The 27,620-nt window shown below is 37.3% G+C and overlaps 2 protein-coding genes across 2 annotated transcripts in view; one reads left to right on the top strand and one right to left on the bottom strand.

Moving 5' to 3' along the window:
- Positions 1-831: 831 nt before the first annotated feature.
- Positions 832-7,645, top strand: psma8 (proteasome 20S subunit alpha 8). The gene is made up of 7 exons (XM_056445310.1): positions 832-1,029; positions 1,767-1,893; positions 4,219-4,343; positions 6,585-6,707; positions 6,788-6,907; positions 7,018-7,080; positions 7,202-7,645. Exons 1-7 carry the CDS (start codon positions 928-930, stop codon positions 7,295-7,297), a joined length of 756 nt encoding a protein of 251 aa, XP_056301285.1. The 5' UTR covers positions 832-927; the 3' UTR covers positions 7,298-7,645.
- A 9,892-nt stretch (positions 7,646-17,537) lies between these two features.
- The window catches only part of taf4b (TAF4B RNA polymerase II, TATA box binding protein (TBP)-associated factor), a 29,479-nt gene continuing 19,396 nt past the window's right edge, over positions 17,538-27,620 (bottom strand). The window contains exons 11-15 of the mRNA XM_056481425.1: positions 27,017-27,147; positions 24,727-24,852; positions 24,588-24,644; positions 23,919-24,035; positions 17,538-17,670 (exon numbers count right to left, since the gene is read on the bottom strand). Coding sequence (XP_056337400.1) covers positions 17,539-17,670; positions 23,919-24,035; positions 24,588-24,644; positions 24,727-24,852; positions 27,017-27,147 — 563 coding nt within the window. The 3' untranslated portion in view covers position 17,538. The remainder of the gene's footprint in view (positions 17,671-23,918; positions 24,036-24,587; positions 24,645-24,726; positions 24,853-27,016; positions 27,148-27,620) is intronic.

Raw genomic sequence — 27,620 nt, forward strand, 5'->3', positions numbered from 1 at the left:
TATTTTGGATTGATGTTTCTAACTTTATTCATTCATTCATTTTCTTGTCAGCTTAGTCCCTTCATTAATCCGGGGTCACCACAGCTGAATGAACCGTCAACTTATCTAGCAGGTTTTTACGCAGCAGATGCCCTTTCAGCTGCAACCCATCACTGAGAAACATCATTCACATTCATACACTAGGGACCATTTAGCTGTGGGGGAAACTGGGTCACCCGGAGGAAACCCACATGAACGCAGGGAGAACATGCAAACTCCACACAGAAATGCCAACTGACCCAGCTGAGCCTCGAACCAGCAACCTTCTACTCTAATACAAATTGAATTATATGATGTCATGTTTGCTTTAGTACAAGATGGAATTCATTAAAAAATGTACAACATATTTTCTTAAACAACTAATAATATTACTTGGAAAATACCATATTCATGTTAAGAAATGGGCCAAAGCGAAGCCAAATTGTGAACATTTTATAAAGGAGATTATGGTACTACACTATGTAACATAAGAAACAGAAAAGCTAAAAAACATATGAAGCATTATGTAAATTTCATTTGATTATATAAATGTTTATTATTATTATTATTATTATTATTATTATTATTATCTTACCTATATTTTACCCCTGGCATGTTTATACTTTGATTGTATAATTAAGATAATTTCTCTCATTTTAATAATATTTTAATGTTGTTTATAATTGTTGGGAGATGTATTCTCTTGTACTACGTTTGTAAATAAATATATACAAAAAAAGCAAATAAATCACGAGTTCCGTATGTTGTGGATTACAAGACCCACCATCCCATGCGCTCGCTGGTTGCGCACGCGCAGATCAATTTCGAAACCTTCTGTGCTGTGCTGCTAGTCGAAAGTCAGAGGCAACTATTCCACAGTAATTCGCGCTTTGTGTCTAGTGTGCAGAAATGGCAGCTAGATACGACAGAGCTATAACAGTTTTCTCTCCAGACGGTCACTTGTTTCAGGTGGAATATGCGCAGGAAGCTGTAAAGAAGGGCTCCACAGCTGTGAGTGTGTTTATATGCTTACATCTGAGTCGCAGCTTTAGCTAACGGCTAACAGCTAGGCACTACCCATACATCTCTAAAATAAAAGATGAGCGATTTTAGCCAACAAGTGCTGGATACATGAGCAAATACTGTGATTGATAAAGACTTTTATGAAGAAATTGAGTAGTTTTGTTTATCAGGAGTGTTTTGTATTTGTATTTCTACTGCTAAGCGTGACTTGCATGTTGCTGCTAATATTAGCATGCGCTATTCAGATACTAAACTAGATTTGCGATCTATTAAAGCATAAGTTATGTATTTAAAATGCGCGTTCAATTCACTACTATCATACCACGTGCTTAGCAAAATTATTATTATAATATAATGTGAGGTTTAATACATTTGCCGGCTAACAAATCAATGAAATTACACGTCCATTTCAAGTTTATGAACCTTTTCTAGTTGCGTTTCAGACCTTACGCGTGTTAAAAGTTCTCTAAAGAGCCGAGAGCCATTTTAAAATGTTATTTGTGGTATTTAGTTTCTTAAGCTTCTTCTATAACAGTATGAGTCAGGTAGTTTCATTCTTAAGATCGTGTAATGGTCAAAATTTCCGGTAGAGGGCGATGTGTTCATAGTAAAAGGATTAGAGGACTCAAATATGAAAGTTCTGTGCTCACACTAAATGATATTTCTTATGTAAACGTTACTAGTTTTCAGTCCCCTCACTAATTGTGACTTTTATTTATCTGCAGGTTGGAATCAGGGGGAAAGATATTGTTGTGTTGGGTGTTGAGAAGAAATCAGTGGCGAAGCTTCAGGAGGAGAGGACTGTGAGGAAGATCTGTGCCTTGGATGAGCATGTGTGCATGGCCTTCGCAGGTAAGATTCTACTCCTGACATGAGGAGATTCTGGCATTTTCATGTTTTTTTTTAGTTACCGTTCACTTTTATTTTGTTATAAACAATGCGTTGAATATGAATGATGTCCTGTATTTTTTTAAATGCCACAACTGGAGCTACTCGACAGTTTAAAGCCATTTAGTTGGTGTAGTTTAAAGTGCCCTCATACTTTTTCTAATACAGCTCTTCATGTAATGTAGCTGTTTGTGAATGCTAAAGGCATGCATAGCTTGAAAGATTAAAGTGCAGAATAAATGGAAAGAATTGAATCTGAACAGCTGAAGTGAGTCATCATCAGTTCCAGAAGGTTAATATGTCTGTGTATTGCCAGTCTTGTGAGCCGGGTGTCCTCAGGGTCTTAAAATATCTTTAATTTCAAAAGCTAAATTTTAAGCCTTAAAGTCTCAAGTTTACTGAATTATTGTGTTGTTGGTCTTTTAAACAGCTCCTAATTTATCTCTGTCTCTGTAAATTTATCCAATCGGACAACACCCATCCAATCACCAACAATCTCCATTTCTTTTTTCCCCCTCATTTTTAAACTTGTTTTTAAAGTGTTTTTAAAATTTTTTAAGTGTTTTACATTTTTCAATAATTACCAAGCAACACCACAACAATTAAAAATGCACAAAATAAGCATAATAATGGTAATAATAATTAAATAAAAAAAAATATAAAGGTATTATTAAAAACAATTAGGGCATATAAATGGTTTCAATGAAAATACAAAGAGAGAGTCAATGGGTGTAGTGAGCAAAAAAAAGAACTACACTGCTGCTCAGAATCCGCATTATATTGGTCCAGGTGATCAAGAAATAGTTGCCATGTATTGTAAAACAAGATTATCAATATCTCCATAACAGACTCTTTCCATGTGCAATATTTGAGTGAGATAAGTACCCAGCTATAAGCAATTTCTGGGTCAGGTGTAAAGGTAAAACCATACATATCAGAAAACCATTTAAATATGTCAAATCAGAAATCATAAAGTTTTGGACACGTCCAAAAGAGGTGAGTCAGGGAGCCTTCAGCAGACTTACACCGGTCACATGTGGGGGGAGCAATTTCCATCTCAATAAAACCATTTTTTGTGTTTAAGTTTATATTGCAAAGAAATCCAATTCACAACATCTGTTTTTACAGCTAATTCTCCAAATTAAATCCCCTAATCAGGGAAAGAAAGCTAATTAGTTACACAGTTCCTCATGATAATAGCAGAGCAATATATTCCTTTATATTTATTTTCCTTTCATGAAAAAACTATACAAAAGGGGGAACATGCATAATATGTATAAGTAGACATGAAACATAATGTTTTATAACAAATTAGGAGTTAAATACGTGATCCATTTGGACCAAAAGTCAACAAATATATCTTTGTGATCATTCATGAAGAATGTAATTTTCTTCATAATAAATATACTTTAAACAATGTACCGTTGTTGGAAACAAGTGTATGTATACAACTAGAGCTTGCTTGTAGCTAAGAAATAATTGCATTCGATTATATTTTTGATGAGGCAAGTAAAAATATTTTTTATTGAACCAAACAGGCAATTAGAAAGAATGCTTAGTGTTTAGCCCTGTATAAGTCTGAAATTTCATTCATAATGGTCTTAAAAAGTCTTAAATTTTACTTGATGAAATCTGCAGATAGCCTGATGAGCTGTGATGGGTTATTATTCTATGAACTTAACAGTCCAGCTCAAGATTATAAAGGTTCAGGTTGATAATCTAGTTTCAGTATTTCATCAAAAGACTCATGCTTGAATTGATATGATTAAATCAGCACCACCCTAACTTTCCAACAGTGTGATCATAATAATTTGTTTTATTGTGGTCTTTCTGCATGGTACGGTCACGCAGTTCTGATTGGGCAGAACAAAAGTGTGCTCACTTAATTGGATAGTAAAACTGTCACACACAGATGGCAGTCAAGCATTTTTTTTGGGGTGGGGGAAATTAGATATGCATTTCATAGCACAGCCTCTTGTGATTAGCTAATTGCAACGTTTCAAATCGCGATTCGATTTTGATTTATTGAACAGCCCTAATAGGTTCATATTTCATACCTTGGAGCCCCAGCAGACATCCCCTACCTTAATATACCTAGAACACAAATTGCTGTAAAAACTTTTCAATGACAGGCTTAATTGAAGAGAAATCTCCTCAATGGAAGGGAAGGGGTTAAGGGAAAATAAGTGTTTTTTAGCTTGGATACAGGTAAATCATAATTGTGGAATATATCATGACTGTCCGGTGCAAAAGAGTGATCTTGGCTTGTTTGTTAAATGTGTTGTCCAGGTCTGACAGCAGACGCCAGGATTGTGATCAACAGAGCACGAGTTGAGTGTCAGAGCCACAGACTCACAGTGGAAGACCCCGTAACTGTGGAGTACATCACCCGCTACATCGCCACACTCAAACAGGTGACCACACCACTACACTTCAAGTGGAAAACTTTGCCTTCATACTATAGAACACAAAAGATGATTGAAAATGGCATCGTTTACAGTTTACAGTTTACAGTGAAAGTCAGCCTTTATTTAATATAAATTGAGGTGAGGTGAGTGCCAAACTGTTTGATATGACGAGAGAAAATTTGAAGTGATTTGAAAACATTCTTGAATGTTTTGCGTCTCATGTTTTTGGAATCAAAGACGATGTGGCCAATGATGTGGTCACACCTACACTTTTGTTCATGTGCTAAAGTTACAGTAAACTCCACTTAGTGGCGCTCAAGCTCAAAACAGTCTACCTGAGCAAACATTCCTAAGAGTGGAGAAGAAGCACTGAGACAAAATGAATGTGATGCTGCTTGTTTCGTTGGTGTCTGAAAACCAGCTGGATTTGCTGCTGCTATGCATGTTTTGTTTGCCGATTCAGAAATACTATCTGAATGGCTTTAACAAGCACAAAAACAATGGCTCACTTCTTCTGTACAATAAACGTAAAGTTGTGCAGTGCCACTTTGTATACTAGGGTATTTCTGTTTTGATTTTTAAGTGCTATTAATATCAGTTCACTAGCATTTGTAGTGAAAATCGCTTGGGTATGAATGCCAAAAAACCAATATGCGTAAGTGAAAATCATCTCAGTGTGCACAAACTTTAAGTCTGCACATTTTGTCCCATAATTTAGAGATTTTTTTTTTTAATTGACTAACAATAGCAAAGATATGATTCTTCAACAAGATAAACTAATAAATAAAATAGTTTTACTGTATAGCACTTTAAAAATACTTTATTCTACAGGACACCTGTATTAAACCGACTTTTTAAAATTAAAATAATTATTTGTGTTAGTAAAGAATATAAAGATGTTAGTATATTTTGTGATCGTAAATTAGGGCTACACGATTCTGAATCACAGGTTTTTTGCTTCAAGTGAAGATCACGATTTTCTCATGATTCTGTTCATGTAAAATAAAGGTTCATGTGAGTACTCTATTATTATTATTATTGTTTATCAAACATATGGTAAAACAGCAATAACAATATTAGGCATATGTGTTGGTCTACTGTTGATTAAAATGCTAAATTTCATGTAAACTTTGAATGGTGGACTTGAACAAGACTCGTTAATTCACAGTAAAGTGATATCAGAATACAACTATTCATAACTCTGAAGTTGAATGATTGTGTTTAAGATATACGTTTGTCATCTGTCATTGCATTTTTTCACTGATAAAAACAGACATTTGTCATTATCAGATTCCCTCTTGCATTATATTTAACATTATATAGGCTGGAGTAGTTGTACTGACCAAGTAAACATTTATTCTCATGTACAACTCTTTGTGTTCACTATGAAAGAAAAAAAAAAACATATCAAATGCTTGTCGTAACCATAACTGCAAAATGCGTTATGATCATATAAATATGTGCACACTTGGTTTTACTTTCATGACTGCTGTCACTTCAGGAAAAAAGACATGCATGGTATTCATACTTCCCACTCGGCTCCCAAATAATCGCTTTGTGCAACAAACTGAACATTATTCACAACTTTATTACCTGCTGTTCACAGCCTATGCAGGTTCTGTTCACTAAAGTAGACATCATTCACGCGTGTCTTCTCTGTTGTAACTGCTCGCGGTTAGCTCACATGTGATTTCGCAGCTGTGAATACATCATAACATGAAAGCAGAAATTCAATTTTAGCGTGAATTACACTTTATAAATACAGTTTTTGACTCTTTCAATGCCATTTGCAGGCGTCCCTATTGCGGAGTAATGTATAAAAAACTATGTGAAGACTTGTGCGACCGCCTTTACGCTTCTCTTCTGAACTTGAAAATATAATTGGCTGAATCGTAGAAAAGCTGAATTAAGATCATGTGGGGGGTCGAATCGAGATCACAATCTTTTTTTCAATTAATCGTGCAGCCCTATCTCAAATGCACGTTAAAAGTGACCTGACCTCACAGCAAAAGCTTGTGTAGAGCAGTATTTAGTCAACTGAACCACTCAGAGACACTGAATCATAAGCCTTTCGTGTAAAACAACATTTAAACTGTGATTTACATATTCGATTGAAATGATTATTTCAATAAATCATGCTGTCCAAGCTTTAGTTGCTAATGAATTTACAGAGTTTATTTACACAGGTAGAGCTAACGTTCCTGAATCATTTTCTCACTATTAATTCTGCTCTTGCTTGTGCAACAGCGCTACACTCAAAGCAATGGACGTCGTCCGTTCGGCATCTCAGCCCTGATTGTTGGTTTCGACTATGATGGGACTCCACGTCTCTATCAGACAGACCCTTCTGGAACATACCACGCGTGGAAGGTGAAGTAGGAGCAGTGCATTTCCACATTGAAATGCTACACATTCAGGCTTAATAACCCTCTTCTCACCCGTGTCATCAGGCGAACGCCATCGGCCGCAGTGCGAAGACGGTGAGGGAGTTTCTGGAGAAGAACTACACAGATGAAGCCATCGCCAGTGATAATGATGCCATCAAGCTGGCCATCAAAGCCTTACTGGAGGTAAACAGCACATTCCCTTAGTTACATGTTGACAACACACACTCATGTCATGAAGCTGGCAGGATGCAACATGTTTGCTGAGGCAGTTGTGTGTGATCTGTGCTGCACAGGTTGTGCAATCCGGTGGCAAGAACATCGAGCTGGCAGTGATCCGGAGAAACCAGCCCCTTAAGGTAATGCTTCTGATTTCTGGATTTTTTTATATCGTTTAGGTTTTGATGCAGCATTCTTGTCATCTGTTGCGTCTTGGTAATCGCTCATGACACATTTGGGGCTCGTTCTCGCCTTACACAGATTCTGGAGTCCAAAGAGATTGAGACGCTGGTCGCCGAAATAGAGAAGGAGAAAGAGGAGGAGGCAGAGAAGAAGAAGCAGAAGAAGTCTTCGTAAATCAGATTCTCCCTTGGTTTTGTTTATATGGGCAGATGCACTTGGCTCAGGCTCTCACTGTACACCTTCCTCCTCCTCTTCATCTGTTAAGAGCACAGACTCTTGGTCTTCTACTGAACCACAGCATCAATGAATATGTTTGTTTTTTTCCCCAGGAAATATTTTTTAAGATCCTAGTAATAAAAGCATGTTCAGGGATGAGAGTTGCCAGTTGTTAATTTGTTGAGCATGTACTGTGGTCAGCCTGTAGATTTCGGTCAGTTTTCTTGCTCAACTTTCGACCACTGCTCAGAATTCTGGGAGAATGTGCTCTGACTGATGTTTCCTAATAAACTGTTTTGGTTTGTACCAATGGCCTGGTGTCTTTCTGTTGATGAGAGGAAAACATGAGCACTATTCTGATGGAAATAAGCAGCTAAATTGTTGGTTTTGTGTTGCAATTATTAACATCTCTGAGGTTATGTTTCAGTCAGAAAGACACCAGGATTTCATTTGTCAGACAAGCAAAGTGATGGGAAATTGCTAATTCAATATTATTGTAATTAGCATTAACCTTTATATAAAAGCCTATTTAAAACATTATCTGCAATGGTTGGTGGCACTATGTTTAAAATTCGCTGGTACCCTGGGATATGCTGTTGACCCTCACCACTGATTTTTCAATCTGTTCAAAAGATATTCAAATTAATGACCAATTTCAACGTAATTGAAATAAGGATTGGTTTAATGAATGCTGACAAAACGGGTGTTCATCATGAAGCATAAAACCAATGATTAATTATCAATCAATTAGACCCCAAGCTCATGATATCTCAAACTGTGATCAACCAAGTTAAAGCCACTGAATCAATTTTGGGTCAACGTTGACTTAGAGACACCAACTTTTGAACAACTTCATTTAACACGTTTGTGCTGTTAGGGGTGTTTTCATCCACTCTGGGGTGATGTTGAGGCTTAATTGGTCTATAAATTTTTCTGTTTCAGCAAAGGGAATGATATTTGGTGACAACTATTTTGAGAAATTGCTTTAAATAAATAAAAAAATACAATACTTTCTGGGCAAATGCACTACCTTTTCATTATGTTTTTGGCCCATTGACATCCATTATAATGATTTTTTTTTGATAAAGCCATGACACCATACAATCATGCATTCTTGATTGTTGGTGTTTTTCCTTGTAGGGAAGAGGTCAAATATGTAAATATTTTCTGCTTTTGTTAAATTTGAACAATACACGATACATGGTTAAGTTCATAATTTAGCAACGGCATAAGATTTTTGACAGTTAAAGAGTTTGAATTTCATTGTAATTCATTCATTAGCGAAAGCCAGATTCAAAAATGAATATTGACAACGTGCATCTGACTGTTGAACCAACTGAGTAACAGGCAAGGAAAATTCAATCATTTTCTTTTCGGCTTAGTCCCTTTTATTAATCTGGGGTTGCCACAGCGGAATGAACCGCCAACTTATCCAGCATGTTTTACGCAGAGGATGTCCTTCCAGCTGCAACCCAGCTCTGGGAAACATCCATTCATGCTCATACACTACGGAAAATTTAGCCAATCCAATGCACCTGTACCTCATGTCTTTGGACAGTGGGGGAAACCCACTCGAACGCAGTAGGTAGTGCTGTCGCCTCACAGCAAGAAGGTCGCTGGTCGAGCCTCGGCTGGGTCAGTTGGCGTTTCGTGTGGAGTTTCCTCCGGGTGCTCCGGTTTCCCTCACAGTCCAAAGACATGTGGTACAGTTTAATTGGGTAGGCTGAATTGTCCGTAGTGTATGTGTGTCAATGAGTGTGTATGGATGTTTCCCAGAGATGGGTTGCAGGAAGGGCATCCGTTGAATAAAACATGTGCTGGATAAGTTGGCGGTTCATTCCGCTGTGGCGACCCCGGATTAATAAAGGGACTAAACCGAAAAGAAAATAAATGAATGAAATTCATTCAATTTACGAAATAAGTTGAAAAAATTTAGTTGAAATATTGTAGGTTGTAATATTTTTTGGCAATATTTAGCTTGAATTTAAATCCTATTAACTTTCAAAATCTGTTTTGTTTAAATGCACCAAAATACATTGCCTGTATTCACTGAAAAATGGATAATATATTCATTTTCAAAATGGGGCGTACTCAGTTATACTGACCACTGTATGTATAGACCAATTACCAACCTACATCACACATGACGTCACACGGGTCCCCGGTTGCAAAAAAAAAAAAAAAGACATGCAGTGTTGTGCGGTAGGATGCCAAACTCGAAAGTCCAAAAATAGAAAACTTTTACCATACACCACACTGCTTTAATGCCAACTGCAGACGTCTTTGGCTAAAAGGGAGCGGAATGAAGTGACAACCTAATTAAAAATGCTGGACTCTGCAGTTCTCATGTTATATCAGGTAAGTTCACGCTATGCTGAATCATACACACTACTAGTTTTTGATTGCAGCAGTGATTTCAGCAAAAACATATGGTTACATATGGTTAATTAAACTGCGGACACTGAATGCTAAGAATGAAACGTGATAGTGTAACATTACATTATTAAGGTAAAGTTGGTTTTATATTCACACATTCATTCAGTGACAACTTGTGACACACTCCCTATATTGTTTACCACGGCACTTTGAATATTCGGTCTGAAGTAACCTGCAAGTGTAACTTGAAAACAACATTAACACTGTTTATTTGGCTGCGAACAATGTTGTACTTTAAATAGCGAAATCATATTAGCAGCCAATCAGAGTTTGCAAATAAAACTTATGAAATTATATTATTAAGGAGAAAGTCAGAATATGCGAATATAAAACCAACTTTACCTCTATGTGTAAGTTCACATACCCTGCCATACAGGTGTAGTTCACTGTCAGAATGCAGTTGTTTTGCTTGTTGATGATTACCTAGGCCTTGTACAGATCCGTCTTCTTTCCTTGTCTTTGGCTAGGCAGAACCTCGGGTTTTAGCACTAAAAAGGGTTGAATCTGGAAATGGAACATTATTTCTTGCACATTACCACAGAACAACATTGTAGGCATCCAAAGAATTGTAAGCCTTTATCTTCTCTCTTGTAAAATCACCTGGAGTTTCAATGTTGTATATTTCAGGCTGGATGCTTAGCCATTTTGTCTTATCCAATATCCATTGGGAGGGTGTTATCGCAAATGGACCTGTCAGATGAATGCCGTTCACTTTAACGCTAATTTTGCCGAATCACTTATCACTGGTTGACAAGCTGTTATAATACGCTGAAAGCATTTTGTAAATTATATATAATATGTAATCAATATATCTTATTTCTAAGACAACAACAAACTCTGTACCGCATCGGATGTCATTCCCTCAAATGCTAGCACTCCCGTTTTTTTTTCTGCAACCTCCCTGTGCACGCATCCTGAATGTTTACAAACATGGTAATTGGTCTATATATATATATATATATATATATATATAATAGTATTGATAAAATTTGTCAGAGGACTCTCAATTATCTAAAAAAATTTTCAAAAAATAAAAATTGGACAGTCTGTCAATTGAAACACTTTTCCTCCACCAAGCACCACAGGGAGAAGCAGTGCAGTCTGACGGGACTTCAGTGCTGAGTGAGTTCAAACGCTGTTTACCATGTTCAGCTGTTCTGCCTGAGAGGAGTTTTGGAGCGGGTGGTTTGGGACGGAAAATGACTGTGTGCCCAAGTGTATGAGTGGAGACTAGGCCTCAGAAAAAAATTTAAAACATCTTTGTTTTCATGAGCGCACTCATGCATAATAATGCCGGGTAAATTACCTCTGTCTTCCTCCATTTGACGTGCTGTCAAAGCGACGGAAACCTAGAACGCGCACAAACTCCCTGAGCCTTTGATCTGAAGCCGTTAGCAGCGCATGCAGATGATGATACAATCAATAATTAATTGAATTGAAGAGCTGCAGTCTGGAACAATTTCACCAGCTATGCAATGAGTCCACTGAGTGCACACACACACGTGTTTAAGCATTAGTCAGCATGCAGGACCATCAGGAATGCTGGCTGAAGAAGCTCATTCGGAGTCACTGCTACTTCAAGTATGTTTACATCCGCTTCTAAAGTTTGATTTCATGCAATAATTGTGTAGTTTATGTTACGACAACATAAAAATGTCAGCGGCCACCTTTTTGGCCTTCTACGATAGCCCTAATGGAAGCTTGCTTTTTTTCACCACTGAAAGTTAATCAGAATCAGAATCAGTTTTATTGCCAAGTGTGCTTCACACACACAAGGAGTTTGTTTTGGCTACAGAAGCTTCCAGTGTACATAAAGTGACAAGTGACAACACAAAATAAATATGAAAAAAATAAAATAAAAATAAAAATGATAAACATTAAACAGATGCGGTTAGTGAAGAAACCTGGATGTTGAGTTGTATGTACAGATTGTTATAAATATACAGGTTATAAGGTGCTGTATACAAGAGCGAATGTAGAAAGTATTGCATTGTATATTGATATAAGGTGCTGTGTACAAGTGCGTATGAGACAGTATTGCACATATTTATTGCACAGTAGGGGAATATTTAACTGTTCATAAGGTAGACAGCCTGAGGAAAGAAACTTTTCCTGTGTCTGGCTGTTTTTGTGCTTGGTGCTCTGAAGCGCCGACCAGACGGTAACAGTTCGAACAGGTAGTGTGCTGGGTGTGAGGCGTCCAGAGTGATTTTGCGAGCCCTTTTACAGTTCTTGAAGTGTAGGAAGGGTTGTGCCAGTGATTGGTTCAGCAGTCCGGACTATTCGCTGTAGTCTACGGAGGTCGGTTTTGGCAGCTGAGCCGAACCAGACGGTGATTGAAGTGCAGAGGATGGATTGGATGACAGCTGAGTAGAACTGTACGAGCAGCTCCTGTGGCAGGTTGAACTTCCTCAGCTGACGAAGGAAGTACAGTCTCTGCTGGGCTTTCTTCACAATAGAGTCTATATGAATGTCCCACTTCAGATCCTGAGAGATGGTGGTGCCCAGGAACCTGAATGACTCTACTGCAGCCACAGTGCTGTTCATGATGGTGAGTGGGGGGAGTGCAGGGGGGTTTCTCCTGAAGTTCACTATCATCTCCACTGTTTTGAGCGTGTTCAGCTCCAGGTTGTTGTATCTGCACCATAACGCCAGCCGCTCTTGTCTGTATGCAGACTCGTCACCGTTCTGGATGAGGCCGATAACAGTAGTGTCGTCTGCAAACTTAATGAGTTTGATGGAGGGGTCTTTTGCAGTGCAGTCGTTGGTGTACAGGGAGAAGAGCAGTGGAGAAAGAACACATCCCTGGGGGGCACCAGTGCTGATGGTATGGCTGTCGGATGTGATTTTGCCCATTCTGACTAGCTGCTGTCTATCTGTCAGAAAGCTGGTGATCCATTGACAGACAGGGCTAGGAACAGAGAGCTGGACCAGTTTGTACTCAAGCAGTGATGGGACGATGGTGTTAAAGGCAGAACTGAAGTCCACAAACAGAATCCTTGCGTAGTTCCCTGGTTTGTCCAGATGTTGTAGGGTATAATGCAGTCCCATGTTGACTGCATCATCCACAGACCGGTTTGCTCTATAGGCGAACTGCAGGGGGTCCAGCAGGGTTCCAGTGACATCCTTCAGATATGCTAGCACCAGTCTTTCGAATGACTTCATGGCCACAGATGTTAAGGCCACAGGTCTGTAGTCATTGAGTCCTGTGATCTTTGGCTTCTTCGGGATTGGGATGATAGTAGAGAGCTTAAAGCAGGATGGAACTTTGCGCTGTTCCAGTGATCTGTTGAAGATCTGTGAGAAAATGGGAGCTAGCTGGTCAGCGCAGGTTCTCAGACAGGCTGGTGAGACACCATCTGGCCCTGGTGCTTTCCTTCTCTTCTGTTTACTGAAGATCTGACGCACATCATCCTCACTAATCTGAAGTGCAGGGGGGGAGAGGAAGATGGCTGGAGGTGTTGATGGCTGTGTAGGAAGATGGTCCGGGCTGTGTTGATGTGGTATTGATGGCCGTGTAGGGAGATAATTAAGCTTTTTATCTCACAAGACGTATTTTATCATGTGAAGCAAACGACAAAAAGAAAGAAAAAAATCAGAATATTAAAGTTTATATTTAATAAATATATTTTTCGTAACTTTTTTCCATGCAGTTACAAGTATATAAAAGACAACATGTGTAGTACACTGTAGTAAACTAAGTTAGCTTAGTCATTTTTACAAATTTAACTGAACAAAAAAACTATGTTGTCTCGAAAAAAAAAATAATTTTGTTGTTTCAAGTCATTTGAAATAAATAGTTTGAAGAAGCAGAAGTAGTATTTTTTTTATTGGGGATGAAAATTTTTTTTTTAGAATTGTCCTAAAATTTGAATGGGTGTTGTAGGTTTGGCACAACTTTGATGAAAGGTTTTGATCCGCTTCTAATGTTGACTAATGTATACAGCAATTCTGATTAAGCTAATTATACTGTAGGCCTATCATGCAAATCTGTCAGAAGATAAAAAGAATAAATTGTGAGGAACAACGTCTAAACTATAAGATAAAATGTCATTAGATTTAAAAATTTGTTTTATTGAGTGGTGGAAACTGGCTTCCATAAAGTCCTCTTTCTTAAGTTACCCTAACCCTACCCCAGACCTGTACCTGGGGGCAACAGCTACAACCCCAATTAAACGCACATCAAGCAGCTAATCAAGATTTTCAGACTCATTAGGAACTTTTAAGTACACGCTTGCAGCCAAATTTTGGAGCGCACTTCTACTTCATCTTGTGTCATTTGCATCTCAAACACAGAGAATGAGAAGCATAAAATAGGCACCCAGAAGTTGCCCATGTAGAAGTGTCAAGTACACTTGTGAATTGACTGGAGAACCCAGAGCCAAAGTTGAACATCCTTCTGTTTTAATCCTCCATGGCACAGATTCAACAAGGTGCTGGACATATTCATCAGAGATTTTGGTTCATGTTGACATGATGGCATCATGCAGTTACTGCAGATCTATCAGCTGATCCAGTCTGATCATCATCAAGGTATTTTTCACATACAAAACTACGTCATGGTGGCATAGTGGGTAGCACGATTGCCTCACAGCAAGAAGGTTGCTGGTTTGAGCCTCAGCTCAGTTGGCATTTCTGTGTGGAGTTTGCATGTTCTCCCCATGCTCACGTGGGTTTCCTCCTGGTGCTCCAGTTTCCCCTACAAGTCCAAAGACATGCACGATAGGGGAATTGGGTAAGCTAAATTGTCCGTAGTGTATGTGTGTGAATGAGTGTATGGGTGTTCCCAGTGATGGCTTGCAGCTGGAAAGGCATCCGCCGCATAAAACATATGCTGGATAAGTTGGCGGTTCATTCTGCTGTGCTGACCCCTGATTAATAAAGGGACTAAGCCGAAAAGAAAATGAATGAATAAATACTGCAGCTTAAAGGGATAGTTTACCCTAAAATGTCTGTCAATACCCCAGAAACAAAGCACAAGCACATATGAGGTACCGAGCACAACCAACATGTCTAACAGTACAGCAATTGTAAATGTGCACCCTATACTGACATTGAGAAAAAATAAACTATTGAATAAAGTGGTTATTTTTGTTTTACATGTGCATCAAAGGATTCTCCTAGCTTCATGCTATTCTGACTCAACCACTGAAGGCATATAGGTTTTTTTGTAGTATATTTTTGTAGGTTTATCTCCTCATCTACCACCAGTGTGCAGCATCCACCTGGATGATGTGACACCAGCTGATTGGTGGAGAGGAGACCGTGATGAAGCCAATTATGATATGTGGATGGTTAGGAGGCCTTTCCTAACCTAAAAATTTAGATTAACAACCACAGAGAGTCAGGACCTCGATTTAATGTCTCATCCAAAAGATGCCGTTCACTGAGCAGTATAGGGGAATTACCAAGCTATGTCACACAGATTAAACCGCGCATACCGGTTGCAAAAAGAGACCGGTTGCAATAGCAAACATGTCGTGTTGTGCGGTAGGATGCCAAAATCTAAAGTCCAAAATAGAAAACTTACGTTTTACCATACACCACACTGCTTTTAATGCCGACCGCAGACGTCTTTGGCTAACAGCCGTCAGAAGAGCTGAATGGAGTGAGGATCTAATTAAAAATGCTGGACTCTGCAGTTCTCATTTTCTATCAGGTAAGTTCACGCTATGATGAATCATACACCTTGCTCGTTTTTGATTGCAGCAGTGATTTCAGCAAAAACAGTTCAAATGATTAATTAAACTGCGGACACTGAATGCTTAGAATGAAATGTAAAAATCTAAGTTCACATACCCTGCCGTACAGGTGCCGTTTTCTGTCAGAATGCAGTCGTTTTGCTTGTTGATGATTACCCAGGCCTTGTACAGTTCCGTCTTCTTTCCTTGTCTTTGGCAGAACCACGGTTTTTAGCACTACAACGTTTTGAATCTGGTAATCATGGAGCATTATTTCTTGCACATGACCACACAGAACAACATTGTAGGCATCCAAAGAATTGTAAGCCTTTAACTTCTCTCATGTTAAATCAATTGGAGTTTCAATATTGTATATTTCGGGCTGGATGCTTAGCCATTTTGTCTTATCCAGTATCCACTGGCAGGGTGCTATCGTAAATGGACCTGTTAGATGAATGCCGCTCACTTTAACGTTAATTTTTCCAAATCACTGTGCTTATCACTGGGTGATGAGCTGTTATAATATGCTGAAAGCATTATGTAAATAATATATATAATATGTAATCAATATAACTTATCTCTAATACAACAACAAACTCTATACCTCATTGGATGTCATTCCCTCGCTGTAAATGCTAGCACTCCTGTTTTTTTTTTTTCTGCAACCTTGAAGCGCGCACATCGTGATTGTTTACAAACTGGTATTTCGTCTATAGTGTCCCATCAATATGCTCGGGCTTGGGGCCCACACAAACCATGTTGAGCGCCCCCTGCAGGTCTCACTAACACCACTTCCGGCAGCAACCTAGCTTTCCCATGTGGTCTCCCATCCAGGTACTGACCTGGCGCAGCCCTGCTTAGCTTCAGTGGGCGACCATGTGAGAGAGTTGCAGGTCAAACAATATGTACTGTAATCATAAATGTTACTGAATTTCCTCATTTTGGTGATTTAAAACTCACAAAGTTAAATCAAAATGTTTCAAAAAAGGTTTCACGTAACATAAAACCAGCCTTTGTACTGGCGAAAGGCACACTCTGTGCTTTAAACTCTCTCTGCTGCATTCACTGCTAAGCCTGTATTGGCATGTGAGGCTGTGTACCTCTGAATAGCATGCGCTCACACTCTCTGAGGGGTCTGTGAATGCTGCAGGCATATCAATATTTAGCTCCCAGCTTCTCATTCATGATTATTCAGAGGTAATGGAATATTTCAGAATCCTGTACCTCAGGCGAGCACACAGAGTATTTAAGTTTCTGAGGCTGAGGCGAGGCATACATTAAAGCAGCTCCTTTCCAGAACTCCCATTCACCTTACAACTGCAAAGACATGCGTGACAGTTGAGGAAGAGTGGTTATGCTAATGAGCAGAGATAAACCCTGGCCAATTATGTCATTGTTGGTTACCCTTTAGTTAACCTTGGGTTGAATCATTGAAGAGTGGATCACGAGAGACGTCCTGCCCCTGATCTGTTGATTTTGGCCCTTGCTATCTTGCACAAGAGTTCTCGAGGGCATCTATTGTCCTGTTTCTTTCAGCTTCAAAGCCTCTGGCTGTTTGCACTTCCTATTGGTGTGATCTAGTTCTCAAGCCACATTCTGATTGGTTGGTCAGTTTCAAACGTGGAGTTGAATTTCAGCTGATTTTGAGATTTGAGGCAGTAACCATCTTTTTTTTTGATTGGTCAGTATTGTTCTCTCAGCCAACATCTCACTGTGATTGGCTGATTTTGTCAGTTTTTGTGTGATTGGATAGTCGTGTTTTGTTCAGCGCATCCATTGCCCGGAGCTTATACACAGACGTCTGTACAATCCCAAATGACAAATGAAACAGCATGAGAACAGTATCAGCAAAAAAAATCATTACTTCAATGAAAATCCAGTGAAGCTACATAGAAGATCCACACATGGTGTTGGCTGCTAGTGTTTAATTAATTATTTTGTGCATCATTCCCAGTCAATGCGTCCATACAGGTCATTCATTAATCAAAACAAGGTCAGAAAATAGAAACAAATGTAACAAAATGTAATGTCATGTGGAGAACTTGTCCAAACAAGGCTCATACCTTAAAGCTGTGTGGTGATCTAACCCAAAAAGGCTCTATAGAGCATGAGAGTGTGTCTGAATGTGGGGTCTTGCTCCATGTAGAAGGTCAAATCTCTCATAGTGACTCGAACAGGAGCTCGAGAAGCAAAGTGCCCATGTGAACCTAACAACTGATCAGAGAGACACGAGGAGTGAGGTTATTGAGCCATGAGGACCAACATGTTTCTTTTAAATCAAATATTAAATGGTAATTATACAATTTTAGCATTTGTTATAATCACACAGAGAACAGAAAAAAACTTTAAAAAGAACAGGTTATTTATATATATTAAGTTTTTATATATTTATAAAATATATAATACTTGAAAAAATACACTTAAAATAAAGTCAAAATATATGCAAAATAATATTCCTTCAACATTTATTGCAACAAAAAATATTCATATAAAAATAAAACGTACTAATTCGCGACCCTGCAAATATTTGATTGTATTTTAAATTACTTAAAACATCTTGCTGACATTGGGTATAATCTAAATGTTTTCTACTTTGTAACTGTCAGCTGTCAAACAATGATTTGAAGGATAATGGCAAAGTATAAATAATTTAAATGATCCAAAAAGTCCCATGAAGTGCTTTGAAATATGCAATTTTATTCAATGTTTGAGGTAATCTCAACTAAAACACGAAGAGAGGGTGGGACATAGTGTAGCACCTCCCCTTTAAAAAACAGCCAATTTTGTTACTGTTTTGAGCACACTAGCTTATAGATATCCTTAAAATGAATAATATTGATACTAACATCTAAAAACCTTCATTTTAAGTTCATGGGACTCTTAATGTGTCATAAAATGATTGTTGATGTAAAATATGGACCTTTATATATTTTTGGTATATAAACTATTTTTAACATGAATGACATTTCTGTGTCACTTATGAAGAGTTCAGACTGCAGGATTTTCAAAGTATTCGTGTCATATATGTTTTCATATTGCATGACTATCTGTTCTAGCATTCCGTAGTTGCTGTATTTACACTGCAAGATAGATCAGCGACAGGGAATTTTACACTGCATGACTTTACAATAGGAGAATCGCAGACAACTTTGTCTCGGTCCACAAACTACGTCTCACAACCAAACACACGCGAGAAGTGACATGGAAACAATGTGAGGTAATGTAGTATATCTTTTGCTATTAACTACATAATGAGAAAGAAACCTGTAATGGGGTAGAAAATGTATTTATTTTGCTCACCTACCAAATTTCCACCAATGTTTTTCCTCCATTTCTTTGGTCCAAATAGACAGAAAATTAGCGCTTTTAACCTCTCCCTCAACCTCCCGCTGGCCTAAAGATACCCATACTAGTGGATGTGGCTCTCTCATTGGCTGTAGGTGATCGCCAATGTTATTTTCAATCAGAACACATTTGATACGGCATGATTTTAAATTGCCGTCAGGTCCAGATATTTAGCATGCCAAATATCTCACGGGTGTCGGCGACTCATCTGTGATTCTCTCAGATCGCGTCTTTAATAGTTCATATAGTGTGGGATTGTTACTCACATGAACAAGCACAGATTTACCTGTGAGTTCAGGCATTTGTCAGCAAGTCGAAATCAGGGCTAAAATCAGTGAGTCTGAACTCTGCATTAGTGACATTTACAGTATGTCTTCTGTAAATCATACAGAAAAAAACCCAACATAACGGTCACTATGAAATGAAATACACTAAAAGTACACAGTCAATACAACACTAGTGCATTTCTTTTTCACATGGGGAGCTACTCTTAATTCATTATGCTTTGAGGGAAAAAAAAAAAAATTAATCATCAGACCAAACTCACCTCAATCCAGGAACAAGAAATACACAGCAATAAAGAGAAAGCAGGCATGCAAATAAAGACAGTTAGCAAGTAAATGCTGCTGCAGACACTTTCACTTTTGAGAAACAAGAGTCTTTTAACCTCCACTCTTTCTTGCAATATGCACTTCTTCATAGAGATGCTTATTCTGTTACAGAGATGAAACCACAAAAAGAGGCAAATGCGAAACTTCCCAAGGCTTTTTTCTCCTCTCCTAAAATGCCTGTGTAATTTAAGCACACAAAAACTCAAAGCCATCTTTCACTTATTAGCATTCCCCTCTGCCTAAAGGAAAAAGGAATTCACAAATGTAAAAACTAATTAAACTAAACTAACATACTGGTCTTTTGTTCAGTCTTTCCTTATCCCTTTTTTCTCCTAAATCTCATAAAATCACTAACAATAACATGGTACTACATTACAGATCGAGTTCAGCACTTGCCTTCAGGCATATACAGTACAGTACCTTTGAAAGCTTGCGTAAGTCTCTTATGCTCACCGAACTTGCATTTTCTTGATGGAAAATATAATAAAACCATAATAGGTTTAAACAATTAAAAATAACTGCTTGCTACTTCAATATATTTGAAAATGTAATTTATTCATGTGAAGGCAAATGTCAAATTACATCAATACTTCAGTATTCATGGTCCCACGATGAGATCCTTCACCCATTCATAATGATTGGCTGGTCCTCTTTTTTGATATAATGGTTGATGCTCTTAATATTGATGTACAAACACTTTCTCCGGTGTAAAATACATTTTAATAGGCGGATTAGCATTAAAGGAGATTTTTTTTTGCCCAGCCAGAGGTCATACTCTGGTTAATAGGCTAAACTCAAAGTATAAACAGTTGAAGTCAAAATTATTTTTAGCCCTCCTTTTAATTCTTTTTAAAAAAGCTTCAAAGTGTTTTTTAACAGAGCGAATGATTTTTTTTCCAACACATTTTTAAACAGAATAATTTTAATAACTTATTACCAGGGCCAGACAAAATCGGCTGACATTTTTTGCTATTTCTGCAGAGAATTTACCAAAAAAATATGCAGATTTGCGTGGAACGATTTTGGGAGTGTCATAACTAGAAACTTATATATGAAATAAAAAAATAATATCCTTTTAGCTTCTGTTAAATGTTTAAAATGCAAATCCAATTAGATCCACTTATGACAGGTCTCTCATATAAGATCTCTACTTACACTTAAACTGTATTGTAAATAAATTATATCAACATTTTCATAGTAGTCAATAATATTACTAAAATTCATTTAAAAACTGAATGAATATAAATCTACACACATTTACACAAGTATGTAAATATTCTCAATAAGCTTATAATCTGAGGAAATCTGCATTTATGCGCGTGCAGTTTCCGCGTGGGCCTACTTATAACTAACTTCTTTATATGTTTGACTAGTTATTTAAAAAAAAAAAAAAACTAGAAATCCGTTTAAAGTGCAATTTAAAGGTTTAACTACGTTACCGGCAATTTATTGGACAACAGTTCTCTAGTTGTCTTAAAATCTTAAAAGGGCTAATATCACTGCCTTTAAAATTTGTTTTAAAAAAACTCAAAATGGCTTTTATTCAAACTCAATTAAAAGAAATATTATAGCAAATACTGTGAGAATTTATTCTCTCTGTTAAACATCACTATGGAAATATTTTAAGACAGCGTGGCTGATCATTTTGTTCGCATATGTATGTGTACAGTGCTCATTGACAATTAATTAATCTTTTTTTACACATATGCGTTTACAAAACTCAGCATATACGAGTATACCCCTTACAAATCTCTCATTTAAAATAATATTTTCTATAGGAAGCTTTGCAATAATATATTTGTGCATATACATAAGTTTAGTCAGTACTGAAGCCAAATCTGGGGCTAATCTGACAATAATATAATGATAATGGTCCAAAGACAAGCACGCCCAAATTTATTTATTATATAAAAATATTAAATACAAACAAAAAAAAAAAGAGCAAAATTCAAGAACAAAAAAAATATATAAAATTTTGTTGTAATTTTGTTTTGCAATATTTAGCTTGAATTTAATTGTATTATCTTTCTATTTCTAAAGATGTTCAGTGAATTAAATATTATTTTAATAAATATATCCATTTAATAAATTTGTTTTGTTCAAATGCACCAAAATACATGACCTATATTTACTGATATATTAATAAAAATATTAATTTGCAAAATTGGGTGTACTGAGCAATGTAATTGTATCTGCTTAGCATTTATCTTTCTAGTCTGCATTTGTCGAGCACTTAAAAAAACCGAACTCACAGAGATCCGAGTTTGATTCCCTGCTCGAGGTCCTTTGCCGATAAAACCCCCAAAAATTATTATATAAAATGAGTGTTATCCAACTATTATTTCCCTGTGATTTTGGGAATAATTTATAGTAATGGTTGGGTTTGTGAGTAGGGAATAGGTATGGATTACATTTTCGAACAAAAATGATGTTCCAAAATCAACATAGATGTTAATCCAGGAACGCATCGTACTTGGCAAAATGATGATCCTTTCTGTGGTTTTAGACCAAAGATTGCCAAAATGATTTTGTATGAAGGGCCAAAAATCAAATATCATTGAGAGCCGTGGGCTGAATGTAAATATAGCAAACTATATAACATTAAAGGGCACCTAGGTTACCCCTTTTTTCAGATTTAAGATAAGTCTTTTGCGTATCCAGAATGTGTTTGTAAAGTTTCAGCTCAAAACACCCATCAGATTTTTTATTATACCTTTTATAATATTATTCCTATAACATTCTTATTCTTATATCTTATACGGTTTTGCATCAGGTAGCGGTTTTGTTGTACTGTGCCTTTAAGGTTAGTCTTCCCCCCCCACCATTTCTACGTGCCTTTCTGCGTGGCTTAATCTTCTCCCTCGGCTGCGTCAGACAACAGACTTAAAGGAAGAAGATCTCATGTAGCGTTTGTGGTAAATACTACAGTAAGAACTTTACCAATGAGTATTTGTTGTAGAGTTGCTATGATGAGTCACACACAATGTCATTACAAAGATCACGCAGACACACACACATACACAGCGCAGACACACACACGCACGCACGCACGCACACACACACACAAACACACAGCTTTGCACTCTTTTTGAATGCAAATGTGACAGGATACAGGTTAATATTCACTGTTGTGTGGATATCTGTTATGTTAATGTACAAAATAAACCTGATTTAACGTCCACAAACCGGGATTGAAGCGTCTTCATTCGTAATTGTTCTGACACGCAGCTGTGCTGATGAAGTAAATCTGAAGTGAATCGCTGTAATTCATTACACACATGCACGGTTTTAAAACATTTTAAACTTGTAAAACTCACTCTTGATCACATTTGATGATGATTGATGATCCTAGCGAACTGAACACTCCTTTTATTCCCAGGTTCTTTGCGCACGTCCTGTCTTGTTTATATGACGCGTTACTACGCAGACATATTAATATGCAACTGTCAATCGATTCGGTGGGTGCGGTCGGTCTGAAAACCACTCCAATTGGTCCACCGTTTTTATGTTGTTAAATTGAAAAAAAAAAGGACTGGGTGTGTTTATATTACCCCAATATCACGGTCTATACACTATACCTACACACGTCTGTCCAAACAGCTTGAAAAGCTTGATTTTTCACCATATGTGCTCTTTAAAGTCGTCATGTGTAATTTCCCAATTTATTTAATAATATTTAAAAAAAAATAAAAAACATTACTGTAAATCTACATACTGCTAATGTAGTATAACTTTGTAAATGATGACAATGCAATAAAAAATAAAGTCACATTTATAACACAGTGGAGTTCAATGCTGAATACACTAGTCAAGCAAAATCTTTGCTCTTTGTCTCTGCATTAATTTACACCATTTAATTGAAACATTTAATTTAGCTTTTAACAATAAAACAAACAACAAAGGGCTACATTCAAATTGAATTGACAATCTCAAAACCATCCCCATCATTTCTTAGATGAAATGGCGGGCCAAATCAAAGGTCACGACAGGCCCTAGTTTGGGCATCTCTGATTTAGACCTTTATGAGTTTCTGTCATCATTAAACACAAATAAAAATATATTTTGAAAAATGTTGGAACCCATCAACATCCATAATAGGAAAAAAATACTATTAAATGGTTTCCAGCAACTAGCAGGTTTCAAATTCTTTTGTGTTCAATAGAAAATAAGTGAAGTGGCAGTAATTGATGGCAGAATTTTTATTTTTGGGTGAACTGTTCCTTTAAATAACCCCCTAAAATGACACTGGAATTTGTGCTCTGCTTCTGTGAACTGTAAGCCATGCCTACTTTATTTTGATTGGCCATCTCAACCACTTACAATTGAGCATTTTCTAATTAAGTGCGGCAGAGCAGTGCCACAAAATGCAAATATTACAATTTGTCTATTTCTTTTTACTGGGGGAATTTATGGATTTCAAACAGACACCTCCTCATGTGCAAAAAGAGAAGACTGTATACAGAATAAGTCACCAGCACAGAGGGATGTTTGTAAACGTGCAGGTACCTGGTTGGCCCCTAAGCCTGGAGCCTCCAGAGGTTTCTTCTTACGGGGCCCGAGGGCTGCCAGCGCTGCCAAATTTGCATCTCGGTGCTCCATCTGTGCCAACTCCAACTGCTGCATCTGAAGAAAGAGGGAAAGACCGAGAATGTGCATTAGACAGGCACTCAAAAATAAAATCAATATTTCCATTGGCTCGCCCAAATCCACACAGAATGTTTGGGTAAAAAAGAAAGAAACAGAAGCTGTTATTGACGATGAATCTTTCATTTTAACACTATTGATCTTACCAAAAGCCTATGACAAAGGAGTGTAACACACAGATATGTTACATGCTGCTTGCGAGCACATGAGTAGAATAGAGCTACCTTGTAAACAGACACACAACTCATCCAGAGGGCTTTCATTACATTCTGTTCCCTGTTTCGCTTCGGGCTTCAATTCCAGACCCAATATTAGACTCAATTAAAATGAGCCCCCAATTAGAGAGCCTTGTCTCCAGGGTATGTGTATGTATGTGTGTGGATTTGTCTATGTGGGCCACAAATGGGACTTTATGAAGAGTATTGATCGTCCTCATTGCTATACAAGGGAGCAGAAGGAATGAAAAACAGGTTGTGTAGAAGGAACACATGTATTTTTATTAAACAAAATACAAGAGAGGAATATTTCTACCTCTTTGGCTCTCTGTTTTAGGCGCTGTTGCTCTGGGTCTTCGCTGTTTGAGCGACTCTACACACAAAAAGAGCTCATTTCATTTGAATGGAGATTGCTGGTGATTTTCTCCTCTGTTGTTGCAGCGTCTGCTGGATACCCGGGCGATGCGTAGCAGTGTCTCCCGCTCCTCTTCCTCCCTCTTCTGCTTCTCCAGTCTTTCTAGCTGCTCCAGGAACTTCAGCTGAGAGCGTGTGTCATTGGTCTGAGTGTAGCGCCAATCATCCTCAACACACAAAACACCACAGAGACATTAGCATCCTATAAAAATGTGTATGTTTAGAAGCGTAACGAAAGATTTTTAGCAATCTTTTACTTCCGTATGGTGATGTAGTTTAGGAAAACAGTAGGTTGGGTGCTAGGAGGAACTAAAAAAGGGTTTTCCAAAGCAATGCTACAGAAGAAACTTTTTTTTGGTTCCTCAAAGAATTGTTCATTGACACCTTTTTGCTGGAGATGTAAGATGGAGAATGGTGAATCAGTTCATGCTCAAGAAATGGTCTTGTACAAAAATTTAGGATTTCTTGTTGTCAAGAGAATTTTTCAGGATTTTTGTTGGAGATGTAAGATCGAGAATAGTGATTCAGTTCATGCTCTATGGTCTTGTACAAAAATTCAAGATTTCTTGTTGTCACATTTGCTTGGTTTTAGAGTTTCATATTTGTCCTAGACCAGGGGTGTCCAAACTTGGTCCTGGAGGGCCAGTGTCCTGCAGATTTTAACTCCAACTAGCTTCAACACACCTGCAAAAATTTTTCTAGGAAGCCTAGTAAGAGCTTGATTAGCTGGTTCTGATGTGTCTGATTGGGGTTGGAACTAAACTTAGCAGGACACCGGTCCTCCAGGACCGAGTTTAGACACGCCTGTCCTAGAATGTTTATACCATGTGGTTGGACAGACAACAAAATAAAAGATAAAAACATAAAATCCTGGGTCCAAACCAGTTTACTGATTGGCAGACAAATAATTCTTTGGAGCTGGAAATCAGAAGATGCCCCTTCCCTTCAAGAATGCGCAGTAGAACTAGCTAGTTTGAAAAAATGTCTTATAAGCAAATGGACATGCTAAACCTATACTATAAAAAATGGTCCAAGTACTTAACCTGTTTGGAAATGGAACAGTAATAAATGTGTGAGAAATACACTGATTGTGACAGTGTAAATGTCATATGTTATTGACTGAACTAACCTATTCATATGTTATTTTATTTAAATTTTCTCCGAATTATATAAAGAAGCTTTAACTGCATTTAATGATAGCCAAGCCGTGCCCTTAAAAATCGTTGTTAGGGATTGGTGGGTAAAATGCTAATTCTTTACAGAGTTGTATTCTGTATTCCATTATGAAATTTGCCCGAGAATAAATAAAACTGTTAATTACTAAAGAACTGTTCAGTGAAAAGTTTAAAGAGCCATTTTTTTCATATGTGAAGATCATTTTTCCACTATAAAGAACCTTTTGTGGAATGAAAAGTTCTGTGGATGGATAAGGTTCTTCATGGAACCGTCAATGCAATAAAACATCAATAAAAGGAACTTTATTTTTAAGAGTGCAGATGCTTAAAACAATGGCTTTTGAAACAGTACCTAGTTTAACACTTAAAAAGCTGAATGAATACATGAAGTTTATTAAGGAAAACTTTGCCACGAAATTAAATTGAGTTATTTCAACTTATTTGAATTGTTTTCAACTTACTTGAACTTTTTTATAGAACCCACAAGCAAAATGAATATTTAACCAGTTATGTCAAATCATTTGCATTTGAACTACAAAAATCTTTTGTTATTTATTGCAGTTTAACCTGCAACTGTTTTGATAATGCAGTTGACTGTTGCCTCATAGCTGGCATTAGCATGGTTGTGGCTGATTGAGTGAAGTAGCTGCCAACAACAGGAGCAGGAGTGCTACTCTTCTTCAAGGTGGTAACCTCAAAAGTCAAAACTTTACATGAAATTCTTCTAAATCTTCAAACTAAGTGAGGATTACACCAACACAATTTATCCACGTTGTCGCAACACAAAACAATTAAGTCAATTAACTTTTTTTTTTACAAATTAAGTGGATTGAACAAAACAAATAAATTGTCCAAAGAAATTACAAGAATTGTGGTCTTTCAGCTCCTTTTAAACAAGTAGTTTGAACACGCAGCAACAATACATTTTTTTTTTAGTGTAGATAGAGAGAGATGCTGTTGATTAGATTTTTATGGATCATCAAGGACCACCGTTTTGACCAAAAAAATCTTTTAACTGAAAAAATAAGTCACCATCTTGGACGGGCAGAGGCTAAGTAAATAAACAGTAATCTTTTATTTTTTGGGTGAACTATGCCTTTAAGAAACAAGCTTTGATTTATTTTTTTTTGTCTATTGAATGAAGCAAAGTATATACCCTGTAAGAGATCTGTCGATGTTGTGCCACAACGGTGATCTTCTCCAGCAGGTCTCGAAGTCTCTCCTGTGTCGCCAGAGAGATTAACTCAAGAACATCAGGACAGACCTCTGTGACACTCAAAGAGCCACCTGTGCACACACACAATCACACACATTTTAAGTCAGAGAATCCTACAGGTTTCAGAGGGAATATATGCTGTGGAATGAAATAAGATAAACAAGGGGACTTAAGGAAATGAGCTAATGAGGGAAAAGCAACTGTTCTGACAAAAAATATTCATGCATTAATAACTTTATAATTGCCAACCTACGAACAGCTTGTAAAACCAGCTCTTCCAAGCTTGTTTATGAAAGCATATAAACCGATTTTTGTTACGAGCTTTAGATATGTTTGCTAGAAATGGATGTGTGATATTTCTGTTCAGTTACAAATGAAATGAATGCTTAATGATTAAGATAATGCCAAAAGTGCTCAGTGTCCTACATAGTGTGATATATATAATACAAACAAAAAGTATCCATTACCAAAGTTTCATAAAAGTGCTATTTTAATAATATAACATTTTATAACAAACCTTTTGTTACATCTACATAAACATAAT

The sequence above is a fragment of the Danio aesculapii genome, chromosome 20 (assembly GCF_903798145.1).
Source record: "Danio aesculapii chromosome 20, fDanAes4.1, whole genome shotgun sequence".
Taxonomy (NCBI): Eukaryota; Metazoa; Chordata; class Actinopteri; order Cypriniformes; family Danionidae; genus Danio; species Danio aesculapii.

What these genes read in the sequence shown, in the direction of transcription:
- psma8 (XM_056445310.1), top strand. Translation starts at nt 928, where the DNA reads ATGGCAGCTAGATACGACAGAGCTATAACAGTTTTCTCTCCAGACGGT. An exon ending in TGTGTGCATGGCCTTCGCAG is followed by an intron (nt 1,894 to 4,218) that starts GTAAGATTCTAC and finishes TGTGTTGTCCAG; the next exon opens with GTCTGACAGCAGACGCCAGG. An exon ending in CCATCAAAGCCTTACTGGAG is followed by an intron (nt 6,908 to 7,017) that starts GTAAACAGCACA and finishes TGTGCTGCACAG; the next exon opens with GTTGTGCAATCCGGTGGCAA.